Source organism: Stigmatopora nigra, chromosome 20 (genome assembly GCF_051989575.1).
Source record: "Stigmatopora nigra isolate UIUO_SnigA chromosome 20, RoL_Snig_1.1, whole genome shotgun sequence".
NCBI classification, from domain to species: Eukaryota; Metazoa; Chordata; class Actinopteri; order Syngnathiformes; family Syngnathidae; genus Stigmatopora; species Stigmatopora nigra.
Window position 1 is genome coordinate 4967691 of NC_135527.1, and position 19031 is coordinate 4986721.

The 19031-nt window shown below is 40.3% G+C and overlaps 1 protein-coding gene and 1 non-coding gene across 2 annotated transcripts; one reads left to right on the forward strand and one right to left on the reverse strand.

The window, feature by feature from the left end:
- The first annotated feature begins 3244 nt into the window (after nt 1-3244).
- Nucleotides 3245-3316, forward strand: trnap-ugg (transfer RNA proline (anticodon UGG)). Its single transcript has one exon. It is a non-coding gene; the product is annotated as a tRNA-Pro (tRNA).
- Nucleotides 3317-16639: 13323 nt separating this feature from the next.
- LOC144213926 (uncharacterized) lies at nt 16640-18069 on the reverse strand. The gene is given in 2 exon segments (XM_077742653.1): nt 16640-17441; nt 18059-18069. Coding segments are annotated over 2 exon segments (813 nt in total).
- Between the last annotated feature and the right edge of the window lie 962 nt (nt 18070-19031).

Consider the following 19031-nt stretch of genomic DNA (forward strand, 5'->3'; position numbering starts at 1 on the left):
GTCGAATTGAGATCTATGATGGGGTGAGATGGGATATCAGCCATCCAAGAAAAGAAGTGTAACCTAATAGGCACCTCTGGCTCATTGGTCTAGTACAGTGCTTCTCAATTATTTTATGTTAGGCCCCCCCTAGCTAGAAGAAAACTATTCGCCCCCCCCACTTCCCACCGTGACTATAAATAAAATCATTTTATAAAAGTGTTATAGGTACAACATGTGAAATGTTGCACTCTCACAAACATGACAGAAGTAACAATGAGAGCGCCACTGCCAGCTACTGTTGTGGATGCGCAATTACACTTTATACTAGTACGGCCAAATAAAATCCTGTTCCCCAGGGTTACAAATTGTGATCTATTATGGGGGTGATATGGCACATTTGCCACCTGAGAAAAAAGTTGGTCTATTGGTATGATTCTCGCTTAGGTCGCAAGAGATCCCAGATCCAACTCCCAGACGAGCACTTGCTTTGTCGAATTGTGATCTATGATAGGGGTTGATATGTCACATACTTCACCTGATAAGCCATCCAAGAAAAAAAGTGTCACTATATGGGCACCTCTGGCTCGTTGGTCTAGTGCAGTGGTTTTCAAAGTGGGCGGTACCGCCCCCCCGGGGGGCGGTGTGAACTTTCAGGGGGGCGCTGACGAATAAACAGGCGAATGGGGGGCGTTGAAATAGTGAAAGGGGGCGATGGAGCAATTACAGTAAAATGTGACGTTGGTGTTTGTAGAAAGACCGGGAAAAATTGATTGTCTGTAATAAAAAGTCGACAAAAAACAAGCTTTATTGAAACGTGAAACGTTGTCTGCTCGAGCGCTCACGAGCAGCGCGCATATACCGTATATATCTAATTGTCAGGGATAACCATGGCAACTCCAGGAACATCGAAAAAGAAGTGCAGGCAATACTCTGTAGAGTACTTGAAGTATGGATTTATACAATCACCGACCAATCCGCAACAACCCCTGTGCTTGGTTTGTGAGAAAAACTTTTCAAATGAAGCCATGAAGCCGTCTAGGCTCCTCGAACATTTACAGAAGATTCATCCCAATAAATCCGGTAAAACATTGGCGTTCTTTCAATCTCTTCGAGATCAATTTCTGAAGCGAAAAACAATGAATATGTTTATTTCCTCATCGAAAAATTCAGATGACGGTCTGAAGGCTTCTTACAACATTTCTTTGCTGATAGCGAAAGCCGGCAAGTCCCACACTATCGGAGAAGACTTGATTCTGCCTGCAGTTAAAGAGGTTATTAAAACAGTTTTGCACATATCTCCCGAACAAATCATAAAATCAATTCCTCTCAGTGACAACTCAGTTCAACGAAGAGTGGACAAAATGGCTGAAAACGTCGAAGAGACTCTCCGTAAGATGTTGATGACAACTGAGTTTAGTTTGCAATTGGACGAATCCACTCTTCCGGGAAATCAATCACTACTTCTTGCATATGTACGCTTCATCAAGGATGGATCTTTGTGTCACGAATTATTGTTTGCACGTCTCCTGGAAACAGATACTAAAGGAGAATCACTGTACCGAGCTGTGGAGGACTATTTCCAGGGAAAAAGCATTCCACTTATAAACATCATCTCATGTGCTACAGATGGCGCCCCGTCCATGGTTGGTCGCCACCGTGGATTTCTAAGTTATTTGAAGAAAGCTGTTCCGGAAGTCCTCACAGTTCACTGTGTGATCCATCGACAACACTTAGTGGCAAAGAATTTGAGTGAGAAGCTACATAAATCCTTATCTATTGTGATTACTGCAGTCAACAAAATCAAAGCGAATGCTCTCAATTCTCGACTGTTCCATCAGCTGTGTATTGAAAATGACGAAGATTTTCAATGCCTGCTTCTCCATACAGAAGTTAGGTGGTTGTCGAAAGGTAACTGTTTAAAAAGGTTTTACACACTGTTTAACAGTGTTCTGGATTTTTTTCAAGAACCCAATCCTGAGCTTTACGACAAACTGAAATCGAGTAAGACAGATATTGCTTACCTCACTGAAATGTTTTACAAATTCAATGAAGTGAATTTGCAGCTGCAAGGTGATGAGACTTCGTTAATCAAAGCCAAGTCCGTCCTCTCAGCATTCCTCTCAAAATTACAGCTCTACAGCAGAAACCTTGGACGACGCGAATTCCGTCAGTTTCCTTGTTTGTCTAACTTGGAGAAGGAAACGGGAGTGAAGGACGATGACATTGCCGTGTACTGCGCTCATTTAGCGGAACTCTACAGGGATATGTCAGTCAGATTTAAGGACAAATTTTCTCTTGAAATCCCTGATTGGGTGATCGATCCGTTCACTGAACCCAGCACAGAAGTGCCAACCCATCTAGAAGAGGAACTTGTAAGTTTGCAAAATGATGAGGATCTGAAACCAAAGTTCAAAACCTCTTACCAAGCCTTTTGGATGCAAACAGCGATCCCAAAACGCTATCCAACCCTATGGAAAGCCATCAAGTTGTTTTTCATTGCTTTTCCGACTTCCTACCTGGTTGAAAGGGGGTTCAGCGCTGTGACAAGGCTCCTTACCAAACAAAGAAACAAACTTAACATCACAGAGCGCGGTGATCTGAGACTGCTCCTGACAAACCTTCATCCTGATGTTGACAGTCTGATTGCAATGCACCAAGCCCACCCATCTCATTAGGCAGGACAGTTGTTAATGGTTACTCGTTCAGTTTTACAATTTATTTCAAGTTCAGTTCAAGGTGTTGTAATTGAAGAATAAATGATAACCATTTTTGTTTATTAAAATTGTTTTTTTTAGTCTTCAAACTGTTTGTGATTGAAGAATCAACCAATTCTTGTGACATTTAGCAATATAGTCGTTCTAGCGTTCGTTGGAAAGGGGTAAAGAGGGGGGCGTTGGCATTTTGGCCCGGCGGTGAAGGGGGCGGTGGCCAAAAAAGTTTGAAAATCACTGGTCTAGTGGTATGATTCTCGCTTTGGGTGCGAGAGGTCCCGGGTCCAACTCCCGGACGAGCCCTACGTTTGTCGAATTGTGATCTTTTATGGGGGTTGATATGTCACATACTTCCCCTGACAAAAAAGTTTCACTTTATGGGTGCCTCTTGCTCGTTGGTCTAGTGGTATGATTCTCGCTTTGGGTGCGAGAGGTCCCGGGTCCAACTCCCGGACGAGCCCTACGTTTGTTGAATTGTGATCTTTTCTACATGGAGGTTGATATGTCACATACTTCCCCTGACAAAAAAGTTTCACTTGATGGGCGCCCCTGGCTCGTTGGTCTAGTGGTATGATTCTCGCTTTGGGTGCGAGAGGTCCCGGGTCCAACTCCCGGACGAGCCCTACCTTTGTCGAATTGTGATCTTTTATGGGAGTTGATATGTCACATACTTCCCCAGACAAAAAAGTTTCACTTTATGGGCACATCTGGTTTGTTGGTCTAGTGGTATGATTCTCGCCTAGCCCTTGCTTTGTCGAATTGTGATCTATGATGAGGTGAGATGGGAGATCAGCCATGCAAGAAAAAAAGTGTCACTCGTAGGGCACTCCTGGCTCGTTGGTCTAGTGGTATGGTTCTTGCTTAGGGTGTGAGAGGTCCCTGGGTTCGACTTCTGGTCTAGCCCTTGATTTGTCGAATGGTGATCTATGGTAGGGTCATAGAGGCTGTAATAAGCCTGAGGAAAAAAGTTTCATTCTATGAGGAAATCTGGTTCATTGGTCCAGTGTTATGATTCTTGCTTAGGGTTTGAGTCTGTGAGAGGTCCCAGGTCCAACTCGTGGATGAGACCTATTTTTGGCCACTTGAGAAAAAAAGTGTGAGGCAATGGGCACCCCTGGCTCGATGGTTTAGTGGTGCCAGGTTTCCCAGGACCAACTCCTGGACGAGCCCTGGTTTTGTCGAATTATGATCTATGACGGGGTCATATGGGACATTACCCACTTAAGGAAAAAAGTGTCATTGTGTGAGCACCCCTGGCTCGTCTGTCTTGTGCAGGGATGCGCAAACTTTTCGGCCCAGGGGCCATATTGACTTTAAAAATCTGACAGATGGGTCGGGTCAGCACAAGATACGATTGATACTTATTAGAAAACTGCATCCGTTAACAGTACATATGAAACATAAACAGAAAAAAAGACCATTAACGCATTAATGTGTGTATTAAAGTAAGTAAGTAAAGTTGGCAGGCAATAGCTGCCAATTATTGTGAGTATTGCTTTAGAAATGGGAGAAATATTACCAAATTTCAATCCTCACAATGGATTGACCTTCCCTTTAGTCTACATTAAAGTCATATCCCTGTGTTTTGATGACTCAAAGACAAATCAGAGCAATATGTTGGGTTTATTCTGTATTACTATGATACATATATGAGTAGTAATTCATTTCTTTGTTAAATCATTCTTCTTATTATTCCTAAAGTGCTCGAGGTCATATACAATCGTCAAGTCCTCTCTCACGTGGACTTCTTATCCAAGGATTTTTTATACAGCAACTCACCCAATCTGTGGCTTCGAGATCGATTTTATCTATTTTGCAACGGAGCCAGGGTCACTGGCCTATAACAAAGATCTTGTTTCTGCCATTTCCCCCATAGTGGCCATACCTCGTGACGCACTTTGGTCTTTCTTTATGTAATTGTTATATGATTGTTAGGTCAAATGAAGGCTTGATTGTTTTTAATCCAAATGTTGTTGGTTTTAGTGTCCTGTTTTGTTATTGGTAGAATACCTTGATTGATATTATAGTTACAGATGTTGTTTTTGCTTATGCATTATGAAATAATCAACAACCTTGTAAATTGTTTTGATTCATGGCAATGAGAGTCGTACGAAAATGTCTATTTGAGGAGATGCTTCGGAGAGAAGGGGAAATCCTTGTTGCTTGATGTACCTCCCCTTAAGGTTCTTATCCGTGATCCAATCTATTTCTTTAAATGTCAATAATTGAATAAGATGTCTGCCTGTAGTTATTGATAATTACAAAGAAGGGTAATTATAAATGAACCTATCACAATATCAATATAATGCTGAGATAGTGGACTGTTATTTGATACAAGTTGTGAAAATATGAAAGGAGGGTAAGGGTTTACTATAGAATTAGATAATATATACTGTCACATCGGCTTATTAGCCATATGGGGCCATATAGGTCATTTGGCCGGTCACTGGCTAAATAGCCCCCGGGACTATTTGACCGGTTACCGGCAAATGAGCGACTGCCATTGCAAATTATTTTGTTCTCTCAATTTGACCCAAGAAGGTATACGTTTGATTTCAAGACACATATAGATGCACCTTATTTAAAAATTGCTAAGTAACCTTAAAAACCATTAGATTTAAATATTGAAATGTGTTATTTGTAACTTGAAATAAGATCAAACACAATGTAACATTCAAAGCAAATGTCCTTGAAATTACCCAACCTTTTATCAAAATGTAGCTTTTCGATTTAGCATACCTGTCAACCTCTGCCGATAACTGCCCTTTTAAATGATTAATATTTCCTTTACAAACCCCAAAAAAACTTACAAACACCGTACGACGCATGTTTACTCGCGGTAACCAGACAGTGTGGTAGAAATAACAAAGGTAATTTGCATACAAAGTCTTTTATTCAATTTAAAAAGTTTACAGTGCCTTCAGTGCTTCCTATTGTAAGCCAATGTGCATGATTTAGCAGAATTTATCGGCTCTAATTAGGGTCTCACTTGTGAGCAACAGTTGTCACAGTTAAATTTCATCTGTAATAAAGAAGTAAGAGTGTTTGTTCCCATTGTCTTTTTGTACTCTGTATGAATTTTCCTCACATGGCTGAAAACCCGCTCGCTATCAGCGTTACTGTGAGGAAGGCGGAGTAAAATTCGATACATCTTTCTCATCAGTTTTCATTTTGAACACATGAGGGCAAAATGTCTCTGGACGAATTGGTTGTCCATCCTGACTTTTCTGAGGGAGAAGATCATCAGGTATTAGTTGATAGTCTTCCCATTCATCTTTTAATTGTTCCTGATCAAAGTCTGGTGTAAACCTGTTTGCAATCTTAACAATACTTGTGTAATCCAACATCTCTCTCTTTCTTGGGTCCAACACCACCAAGTCACTCAGTATTGTAATCTCAAATGGAAATTTTTGTATCATTTTAGTTAGTACAGCCTCATAAACTGAGCGAACAGAGGGAAAAAAAGGTTGCTTGCTTGGCTAGTGTGATGCTTTGCCTTATTTCATCCTCATCATTGGTGTCTTGGAAGTTGGCCCTGGTGCCCAAGCCAACAGCAAGCCTGCTATCTTCATGCTGCAGGCATCTGTTTGTATAATCAACTGCCAGCAGGCTATCAGCAGATTTGACAAGTTCCATTTTCACATATTTCACCAAGAGTTTCTTTAAGAGTCATTCCATTTCTGGTAGCAAATCTCCAATCATACAGGCCTCTGTTTGGAACACAATATTGAATTGATTTATTTGAGGCAGGATGAAGCTGAGGAAGTGGAGTGTGAGAAGAGTAACAGGGTCTTGAAGTCGATCATGGATGTTTTTCACTTTACCTGCCCTTTCAACATCCGCATGGCTAGCGAAGTAGCTTTTGAGTGCTTCGTACTGAGACAACGTTCTTTCAACCACTTTTTGCAGAGACAACCATTGTGTCAGACAATGCTTTAGGAATTGTTCTTGCTCGGAATTTGTAAAGTCCTGATACTCTTTAAAATCCTCAATTCGTTTGGAACTATTTTTAAAAAAATAAAATATACCCACCAGCAAGGCATCTGTTACGATCTCGCCGCGTAGTGCGACGCGATCGTGGAGAAGTTGAACCCAGATGCAGAGTCGCCGAAGTAAATGGAAAGGTGAGGCAGATCTGTAGCTCTTGTAGGTTGATTTAATAAACGGGGTAACATAACTTAAACAACTTGGCTTGACCACTCATTACAAATGAACTGAACATGCGGCGTGGCGGCAATGGAAACAGCAATTACTACGAGGATTAACAGGAAACGAAACCAGAACTTAACCAGGACAAAACCAGGACGATCCAACGGCGTTCACAGAAAATCATAATGCTTAAATACCAAAAATAATCTAATCATGTAATTAGTCACAGCTGATAATTATTGTGACGTCATGTCAGGAGAGGCAATCCAGCGACTCCTGACAGCATCGATGTTTACTGGCAATGTCTTCAGTCCATCTTTGACACACAGATTGCCAAGATGACAAATGCATCCAACACTAAAAACAGCCCCATTTTTTTCTTTTATCCTAGACAAGACAACGTTTTTCTTTCCAACCACGGTGTTGCAATTGTCGCTTGCAAATCCCTTAACGTTACTCCATGGAATGTCATTTTCTCGTAAAATGTTGTCAATAATGGCAAAGATTGATGCTGCTCTGCCTGATGCCAACTCTGGTAAATCAAGGAGTCTGGTATTTGTGTTCTCCCCATCAAAGTAGTGAGCTAACACAACAAGTTGCTTTTTGGTTGCACGATCATTGCTTTCATCAGTCATGAGGGTAAATGGGTGAGTTCTGCAGTACTGGATGACGTCTTGGGTGTAGCCACGTGCAAAGCTCTCCTTAACAATCAACATAGCCTTGGTCCTCCGACATGCAAATCCTGTAAAAATATAATATTTTTTATGATCGCGCCGCGTAGTGCGACACGATCGGAGGGGAAGTTGAACCCAGATGCAGAGTCGCCGAAGTAAATGGAAAGGTGAGGCAGATCTGTAGCTCTTGTAGGTTGATTTAATAAACGGGGTAACATAACATAAATAACTTGGCTTGACCACTCATTACAAACGAAAAGAACATGCGGCGTGGCGTCAGTGGAAACGGCAATGACTACGAGGATAAACAGGAAACGAAACCAGAACGATCCGACGGCGTCCACAGAAAATCATAATGCTTAAATACCAAAAATAATCTAATCACGTAATTAGTGACAGCTGATAATTATCGTGACGTCATGCCAGGAAAAGCAATCCAGCCACTCCTGACAATATTAAAATATAACATTTTAATCACATAAATATATATTCAACAATGTACACAATTCTTTCTGGAAAAAAATATATATATACACAGTTGGTAAATAATACATATTTTTCACAATTAAAGTTGGCAGCAATGTCAGGAACTCAAAGAGCTTTGTTCTCACAACAGGTATAATGCATGAATTATCAAAACTAAATAACAAATGGGGCATTTCCCATGGCCGTTATGGTTGACACGGTGCCATAAATGCTGATTGATTGTTAATAATAATAAATTACATTAGCTGTCAGTGGATCCGGAAACATAACTTTTGAAGAATATGACTTATTTTAACCATATAATCTAATGGAGAACATGATGTGTTTAACTCATTCATTTTATTATAGCTGCATCAGTTCTATATTGCTCTTGTACGATTATCAAACGAAGATATATTTATCTTATTCATTTTATTATAGCTGCCTCAGTTCTATATTGCTGTTGTACGATTATCAAATGAAGATAAATTTAGCTTATTGATTTTAGTATAGCCGATTCATTTTGCGTTACTATTGTATTATTGAGCACTCATTTTAAGTTAGTATCACACAGACTGCTCTGTATAGATCAATTTGTTAGGAATAAACCATCTGTGGATCCACTCGTTCTGGCCTGGTCTGTCTCTTCCGATGGTGAACACGCTCCTTTGTTAGACGGGATAAGACAGAGTTAAGGAATTGGATTCAGGTGCTAAAATCTTAGCTGTGAACAATGTTACCACCAAATCCGAGAAGTGGTCCGCAGCTGTGAAAGCAATGCTGTGCTCAGCAAGAAAATGGCAGAAGAGAATTTATGCATTTGTCGTCTTGTGGGATGCTGCAGGATTTGCGGTAGAGACGAAGTGCTTGGTTAATGGGACATGTGAATTGTTTTTTTTTTCCACATTCTCCACGTGTCCGGCAGTTTTAAAGTGGCTCTTCAGATCGTAAAATACACTCGCAGCAACTTTCACGTCTTTATTCAATAAAGACGTGAAAGTTGCTGCGAGTGGTTTTTACGATTTTTTTTCTCATTCTGTGTCCCTTGCAATATTATTGCAAGGGACACAGAATGAGAAAAAAAATGAGAATGAGAATTGACTGCCTCTTAACGATGCTTTAATCCAGCCAGCATATCACCTTGAAGTAACTCCCATTTTTTCTGGTGTTGACCCAATCCTTGAGTTCTTCGTTTCTTACTAGGTGGCTCCTCCATGCTTGCTTCCACGATATTTACTCTATGTATATCTACGCATACGCATGTCATCCTTTATCAATATTGCCGTACGCACCGCTAAAAAATACATACGATTGAGGATAATTTTTGCTGGTATACCGTGACAATAGTAACGATCTATGACAGTAGCATCGTTGTCTACCAGCCTACGAGAATATCTGGATTTTAGCCATAATGGTCTTGTTGAAATCGGTTTTCATAAATATGGCGATTTTTTAAAATATTTTTTTCCCGTACAAAAGTCGGTGTACGGATTATATGATTTGAAATGGTAAAAACACGTATTAAATACGTATAAAACGTACAAGTTGACAGGTATTCATATAATCAGATTATATAAATAGTTGTTTTTTCACCTGCACTGTCACATTGGTTTAGCTCAGTGGTTACTTCATCTAGAAACAATACTTGCTTAGCATTCGCTTCTACTCAATCCCGGACTGAGATCGAACCACGGGCGCCGTCCAGTGTTTTTCTACTTATTTTCATTTTATAACAAAATCTTTTTACAAAATTCAGATAGATGTTATTATAACATTTTATTTTAACTTTGACCCTTAGAATTGCGTGCGAGGTGAATTTGGTTGACAGTTTTGAACAAAATAGGAAGACACACAGTAGATTTGAAAATTATAGCAATTGAAGTTAAATGTTCACAGTAGATTGTTACAAATCCATGTGAGTACATGTTGATTATTCATTAAATATTGATTACATTAAGAACTAAGGGTAAGAAATACGCCTATAATCACTTGATTTAATTGACTCAACAGTGACTCTTATAGATTGTTATATAGTACATCAATGTTGACTTTCAGTTGGAAAAGCTGTATGTATGGAAATCAAGGCTCTGCAAAAACAAATAACTCAGCCAATAGTTATAAAAGCTTTCTTGTCATTTTGAACCTGAGACGCGATTGTATAAGATTTGTATAAAATGTCAATATTTGCAAGGAAGTAGCACAAAAGTGCAGTCAGGGGTTACTTCATCTAAAATCAACTCTCTAAGAATGCACCTCTAGTCTTCTAAACAAAATGAACCAAACTGGACTGCAAATTGACTCATGGCTTACTAGTAAATGATTCCAATTAGAGCATTTCTTTATTAGGCCTCTTGCCCCTTTTGCTTGAAACGGACCAAAGTAATCAGCGTCAACTTTTGAGAACGAGAGTGTCAGGAGTGGCTGGATTGCCTTTCCTGGCATGACGTCACGATAACTATCAGCTGTCACTAATTACGTGATTAGATTATTTTAGTATTTAAGCATTATGATTTTCTGTGGACGCCGTCGGATCGTTCTGGTTTCGTCCTGGTTTCGTTTCCTGTTTATCCTCTTAGTCATGGCCGTTTCCATTGACGCCACGCCGCATGTTCATTCCGTTTGTCACGAGAGATCAAGCTAAGTTGTTTATGTTATGTTACCACGTTTATTAAATCAACCTACAAGAGCTACAGATCTGCCTCACCTTTCCATTACTTCGGCGACTCTGCATCTGGGTTCAACGTCCCCTACGATAGCGTCGCACTACGCGGCTCGATCGTAACAGAGAGACACCTGGAAGGTAGATCTGCCATGCGGTGTTTGCCGATGGTTCCATAAAGCCTGCGATTGGTTGGCCACTGATTTAGAGTATTCCCTGTCTAACGGATCTGGCAAAAATACATATTTTTTTGTGAAATGTTAATACATTTTTATTAACTAGTCTTTTCTGTTTTTTAAATTGTATTACCTTTTTTAATAAAGAGAGGAAAGGTATAAGAAATGAGAATAAAATAAAACAATTTACTCACCAATGAAATGAAAAGAATAAATCTCCCCTTCATCTCATCTCATTTTCTGAACCGCAATGTATCCACATTAGGGTCGCGGAACGTGCTGGAGCCTATCGCAGCTGAACAGACACGTCCCACGGGAAGGGTGTCACGGGGCCGACCTCGGAGAGGCTGGGGAGACTATGTCTTCCCGCTGGCCCGGGAACGCCTTGGGATTTACCCGGAAAAACTGTATGAAGTGGCTGGGGAAAGGGAAGTCTGGGTTTCCGTGCTGAAGCTGCTGTACCCGCGACCCGACTTGGGATAAGAGGAAGACAAGATGAGATGAGAGATGAGCATGTTTTTTTTTTCATGTGGACAAATAGAACGGCAACATCGGCATACATTTTTCAGGTGACAATCCAAGCACAACAGTTTGGCAGATCATTTATGTCAAGACTGAAAAGCAGTGGACCTAGCACTGAGTTGAGGTACCCCCTAAAACTGTCTTTCTGTTGGTCTGATTCAATCCAATTTAACATGCTTGGTGAGAAATTAAAATTTGACAGTTTAGTTTGCAATATCTGGTGGTTAATGGTGTCAAATGCCCTTTTGAGATCAATAAAAACTGCACCAATGACCCTGTCTTCATCTAATTTTTGATTGTTTTCTAAAAGGAAGCAAACCGAAGGTTGACTATAACTGATATTTTACCATGATTTTGTCAAAAAAGGGGCACCTTGAACCCAATCTGTTTTAGATTTATCATAAAAAAAGAGTATTTCTATATGGCAAGTGATAGGTTTACCAATAGGCATTCACAAATGCACACTTAAATAAAACAGGCATCTGACTCATAACCGGTGTCTTGCAAGAGAGAATCAGTCTTTCGGATCTTCCTAAGAGAGCTTGATGTGAACCACACTTTCAGAAGCCGATGTTTCTCAAAACAATTGAAAGTCCTCTGTATCTTCCCAAGAGATCTCGGTGTGAACAATAGCTCTGAGAAGTCCAGCTGCAAAGAGGAGTGACCTTCAATTTGTTTTGGTTAACTTGGGAGCGAGCATTATTATTCTAAGAGCTGTATTAAAATGACTTTTTAATGTCAATAACTCTATATATTCTATCTTTACCAGCCCTTCCTTACTTGCATATCTGGCCTGAAAAGGAAGAACAAAAATATTCTCGTTCAACTCATTTTCATAATTTGCATAATCCTGGACATCAAGCCATTGAAAACAGCCATTGATTTCACCTCGATGAAGGACGTGTCGTAGAGTGCAACATTTTCAAACATTGCATATGCCCCCTGCTCCAACAAAAGCACATCGACCATCAGAAGCATATCAACTGCTTCGCAGTCCTGGAAAGTCATGAGACTGGTGGCTGCCAGCTGGTTTTTCATTGCAAATCCAATTTCTTTGTTTTTTTTTTGACATTGTAATGGTTGTTGTTCACCCTATTCATATTTTTATTTGGCCTAACCCAAAAAAATAAACTTCTGCTACGATTTGGCAAACGAACCCGTAAGTCAGATCGCCATCCATCGATCAACGTCATCGAGAGAGGCCAGCTGCCGCACCGAAATTCTGAGCTGCCAAGTGTATCTCCTCCACTCTAAAACATACTGATTAAAACAGTGAAACCAAAACACATAGACCCATTTCTTTTATGACAGGAATTATATAATGTATTTGAACAATTTCACCACCATAAGCCAAAACGTGCAATCAGTGGCGCAATTTGTCTTGGACAATGGGCACACAATGTCTCATCTACCGCACCAGATTCAGACCATGCCCTTTAAGGTTCAAACAGGTAGGTAGCACAATAATTGGCTTGTCATTCACTGCTTGCGTAACAGGATGGACAACGTTTCAATATTTTTCCTTTTCTTTACAAGCAGGATTTTTTTTTTCTTTTGTAAAAACACTTTCCCCGAAGAATGGTGATTGAGGAAGTTGCTGTTATATACGATCGTATTTACCCTCGTCTGGTCGTTTTTTTTAAACCCTTTGTAAGGTTTAGTCTCAAATGAAACACTTTCACATTTGGACACATATGGAGACAATAAAACCAATGTAAAAGAGTTCCCTATGGTTTATGGCATTGCTCTCTGCAATATTATTTCCAATCAATATTGGAGTGGTTGCCGTTTCAATGAATTCATCAGAAAGTTTTTCTCACCTGTCTCCCCAAACGTTTCTACTGAGAAAACCTTCTTACAGTGCAAAAGGTGGATCCATATACCCCTCTCGGCTATTTTCATGTCTGCCGGTTGGTCACCAACAAGTTGGACGTTCCCCCTTTGGGTCGGCAAGTGCTTCTTCTTTATACTTCAGGTTGAGCATCCAGTCTCCTGGCACCACCGTTGGTCAAGTCCGTTTCCTGCTGAGAAGCACAGTCTCCTTCTGCTAACCCCAACTCAATGCGTTTTCTTAAAAATGTTCTCTTTTTATGTAGTTAATGAGATTAGCCTCATCATATAGTTCCAATCGTGCAGTGAATATCAACGTTTTGTATGGTCTACCAAATACTATTTCATATGTTGTTGTCCGGTTAAACCAGTTATGTACGCGCAGTGATGTCATAGCAAAATATGGAACCTTTTGCAATCCCATCAATTATTTTGTTCACACAATTTGGGTGCTGTTATCACTATAAGTAAATGGGTCTTTGGAATTCCGTATTGTGCACTGATGTGCTGAGCGCAGGTTAAGAATGCTGTGCAAAAATTTCCACAAACAACTTAAATCCATAGGTTGTGTAGTGGTACCGTACTAAGGCCACCATTGCCCCTGTCGAGTGATAGGACTTCCCATGACTCAATATGGCAGCTCACCCAGGTAAACTGATGTACAATTGTTTTTCTTCTTCTCATTGCTCCCAAATTCCCCATTTCAGAGATTATTTGTTCCTTCACGCCAAGTTTCTTATTTGGAATACTGCTGCTGCATTCTCATCAAAAATTTCATTTGATATTTTTTACCATAATTTATCGCTGCATCCCTGAAAAGGGCTAATTGGCAATTTCAGAAATCAATTTCAAATTTCCAAATCCTTTTCCACCTTGATCTCTGACCGATTGATTATATATTGTGTGATATCGTTGGTGAGTTCAAGATGGCGGCGCGCTCGGGCGCAGCGGCTCATTGCTCTCCAGTTCGTTGGTTGAAAGGCAAGACACCCAATTTCACAACTTACTACGGACTGACTGTCGATATCCCTAAGAACATCCGGAGACCTCCAGGATCTCCGAGGATATCCAACCCCCCCAAAGTACGCCGTAGACGGCGAAGAGAAAGGAGGCAGGGGAGCGGATGTCGGGCGGCCATTGCGGTTGGGCTACGACAACAACCACTCCGAGCCCCGCTTCCTAGTATCTTTTTGACAAACGCCCGATCCATTGCCCACAATTTTTGGCGTGGATCTGCCTTCTACAGGCGAACTGAGGGAGGGTAAGTAAGAAGACAGTGAGAGGTAAGTGATACATTTTATTCTTGTTAGCATCGGTGAGGCAACAAGAGGTGATGCGATGTTTCCATCGTGGCGGAGTGCTAACAAGTCTGAATATGTCAGTTAAGGGGTCTTGCCTGGGATGGCGGACCAGTGGAGAAGCACTATACAATTTCGTCATACGCAGCTGAGGGTATGATGACTACTAGGCTTTTTGTCAAGTCAATGATGACGACAATGCCTATGTCTGATATTAATATTAATATTAATATATGAATTGTATTCTTTGATTTAATCTTGCACCCTTTTCACTCTGATGTATTAAAAATTACTAGAATAGAATTTAATTTAAACCTAATGGTTAAAATGTGCACTACACCTTTTATACTCCACCTGCTTCATTTGTATTAATGCCTCCCATTTTGATAATTGTCTTATCTCTAATAAAACCACCGTTGAAGCAGCTTTTCAGCGGGAGATCGCTTTGAGGAGCTGAGAGAGTAGTCACGCTCTCGGGCCTCTGAATTGTTGACTCCCCCGCCTCTGCAGACGGGCCTTAACTTTCATTCTATCTGCCTCAGTGTGTTTTCATGTGTTCGAGTTTATTGAAGTGTTGGCTAGTATCCCCAACAGGGGCGTGTGTGCAAAATGGAGAACAATGTTGCACCTTCATACCGAACAACACGTCACCCGATGGGTCCTTCACCAGGGCCATTAATGGCCTGCAGGCCCTAAACCACAATATGAAAAAGCATTCTGGAGTAGAATTATCCGCTTGGACAGACTGGTGGGATAAGACCGTTGGAAAATGTAAGGATTTGGCCATATCTGTTGTGTTTTCTAAAGCCATATTTGCTACTACCTTGACATTGTATGGGTGTTGTTTTATCCCCTGTTTGCGCTCCAGTAGACTTATAACTACTGCAAATGCCTCTACAAATTCTAAATGTACTGGGGAAAGCAGTAAATCCAGGAGTATGGTAATTCCGAGGACCAATTGGGCAAACATGATTGTTTCTTTTTCAGACCAGCCATGCAAGTAAGGAGTAGGCGGGTGAAATTGCAGTCACCTGATATTTCCTTTTGCGATTACTATAAAATAGTTAATAATATACATATATATATTAAAAACGGCAGAATGTTGGGTTTATTCTGTAATACTATTATATATGGGTGTATTTAATCATTTCTTTGTTAAACAATTCTTCCAATTGTCCAAAGAGAACTTGGGGTTGTAACCAGTCACCTAGTCCTCTCACAAGGACTGTTTATCTGACAGCTCACCCAGTCCCTGGCTCCGAGGACTGTTGATCCGGGTTTGCAGAGAAGAGTCGTCAAGGACTCTTGCTACCAGCAGATGGATATCAATAACTCCCAGGAACACTCACATAGTGTTCCTACATAGTGACACACTTTGCACTTCTTTATGTAATTGTTATGCCAAATGAAGGCGTGATTGTAATTGTTATGCCAAATGAAGGCGTGATTGTAATTGTTATGCCAAATGAAGGCGTGGTTGTTTAAATTCAAATGAAGTTTGTTTTTAGTTTCCTCTTTCTATTATTGTTAAATACCTTAATTGTTATTCTAGTTACAGATGTTGTGTTTGCTTAGGCATTTTGGATTAATCAATAACCTTGTAATTGTTTTGATTTATGGCTTTAAAGCCGTACGAGAAATTACTGTTCGAGAAGATACTTTGGAGATCGGGAGGAAGTCTTGATGTATCTACCCTTATAAGGTTTTACCAAAGATGCATTTTTTAATTAAATGTCAATAGTTGAATAAGATGTCTGCTTGCAGTGATTGATCATTATATCAGAAGTGTAATTATTAATGAACCTATCAGGGTGCATCTTATACGAGAAAAATTCCCAAATTCAATGATTTCAAGGCAATTTTAAAGGAAAGACTTACATGCGGAGGCAGCTAACATGTGAGAAAATATGGTATAAAAGTCGCACTTGAGTATTTGTCGCAGGACAAACTATGAAAAAAAAGTTGGACTTATAGTCCGGAAAAAATGGCAACTTGGTTGATTGTCACATTTATACTGGTGGAAAATAATAATATTATAATTCAAACCAAAATAATCAGCATGAATGACTAAAATGTTTTTTGGTCACCATTTTCCATCCGAACACACACGTGTCTCTTAACCTGATATTTCCAAGACAATCTTTCACCACAAACTGAGCAGGAGAAAGGTTTCTCACCAGTGTCGGTTCTTGTGTGGCATTAAATTCCCATTTTTAGAGAAGATTTGACCGAAAGATGAGCATGCAAAGGGCTTCTCGCCACTGTGGGTTCTCGTGTGTTCTGTCAAGTGCTCCTTCTGAGCGAATCTTTGGCCACACAGTGAGCAAGTGAAAGGTTTCTCACCGGTATGGGTCCTCGTGTGTTTTGTTAAATCTGAATTGGCAGGGAATCCTTCCCCACCCACGGAGCAGGAGAACGGTTTCTCGTCCGTGTGGGTTCTTTGGTGGATTTTTTAGGAGTTCTTGTGCGCAAATCTCTGGCTGCAGACCGAGCAGGCATAAGGTTTCTCCCCAGTATGCGTTCTGGTATGGATCGTCAATTTAGCCTTCTCCGCAAATCGTTGGCCACAAACCAAGCAGGAAAAAGGTTTCTCCCCAGTGTGTGTTCTCCTGTGCTGTGTCAGGTTCTGCTTGGAAGTCATTTTCTTACCGCAAACTGAGCAGGAAAAAGGTTTCTCACCAGTGTGAGTTCGGGTGTGGTTGGTTAGGTTTTGCATGGAAGACAATTTCTTCCCACAAATGGAGCAGTGAAAAAGTTTCTCTCCGGTGTGGCTCCTCGTGTGCCTCTTCAAGTTGGACTTCTTCCCGTAGGTTTTCCCGCACTGTGAGCATTTATGGTCCGCGGCGGCCGCATTGTGAACTTCGTCTTTGTCATCGGTGTCCAACGACGTCGCGCCGTTGCTATCCGTTAGCGGAGCAATGAGCTTGAGTGCTCCCGTTGAACAGCTGCTGGCCTCGCTCAGAGCGCCGTCTTCGCTTTTTCAAAGGATCAAAAGTGCACGTGAGGATGTCCATCTCTACTTCTTTAACATTGGGGGGGGGGGGTCTCCTTCCTTTTTGAGGGGATTCTGCACCCCCTTAATGTGGGGGTTCCCAACTGTAATTAAATTCCTGCTCCTCTTTAACGGGTTTAAACTTTCCCTAGAGAAATGTAATCATGTACAAAATTCTTTGCTGATTACAGTTTTTATTCATGTTAATTTGTCTTTTCAAATGAAAACAGAGTAAACACGACACCAGTATGGTTTCTCAATATTGTCCATTTTTAAAAGACATTGTCATTGTAATACATCTTCATCTGAAAACAAGTGCTATTTTAATAAACACCGTTTTAATGATCGCCAATTGGTGAAAAAAGTAATCAATGCACCAACTGAAAGATTATTTAACTTTATATGAAACAACGGTGATTAATATTAAGTATACACTCGTCAGAATAAAATCCTTAGTAAATTAATTATTAATCAGTAACGGAGAATAGATAACGCGACTGAACTTGGAATTTCTATTATGAACGGAATTTTCATCAACAATTTATTAAGTTATCCTGGACGCCACAATTGAAAAACAGCTCTTTCTGGTGGTCAAATTACCGCTTTTTCATCTTTCAATTGCTCTTGTTTGGATATGTACTTGTACTGCAAGTACTTGGACTAAAGTATGTGTACTTGTGTGCACTTGTGTGTCCTTGTACTAAATGTATGGGTGCTATTGCTAAAACTATGTGTACTTGTAATACAAGCAAGAGCCTATATTTTCACGTACCTTATTGACAGAGGGTCATAAAATATACCTAAATTTGGAATATTATTCCTTGGGAGCCATACTCAGAATTTCAAATAAAAAAAACACCGCTTTTAAAAGTACACTTAAATCTTTTAATAACATTGTTACACGGATGCTAATCCATGATAATCAACGAGTATGCATTCACACGGGGGTCTATTGATATCAAAATTATGATTAAAGCTGGGCTTTTAGCTTATAAATTAGCCATACGCACCCAACAAAAAAGCCACATATGACTCGCGAGCCTTAGGTTCTCTATACCTGGTTTAGAGGTGTCATATTTTCCTCCGGTAAAACCGAACCGTACACCCGTGTAAAAGCCCAAAACGAAGTTTTGGTATACGTCAGGAAAACGTGTTTTTGACGTTAAAACTGGGTCAGCTGACTCCGAGTTGTCACGTAACCGAAAACAAATATCAGACTCGTCTGTGTTTACATGATGAACCTCAACCACGCAGGGTGAAAATAAATCTATAAATATTCAAATGATCATCTATTTGAGAGTTATGAGAGTAATAAAACCATTTACCTGATATTTTTTTTGGTGTTTGTTGTTATCTTGCTCGGTGATGCGTTGATCCTAATCGCCTTGTTTGTCCCCTTATGTCGTAGTTATGCCAGGCTAAACTAGGTTTCAGCCTTCGTTCATAAAATTCGAAAGGAATTGGAACAAATGCTCAGTTCCGATACTTTTGATGGATTCGTTCATGAGGCTAAGAAGAAATAAAAAGCGCGAAATAAAAAGCACATTGCCTTAAAACCCCGTAAAAATTCAAA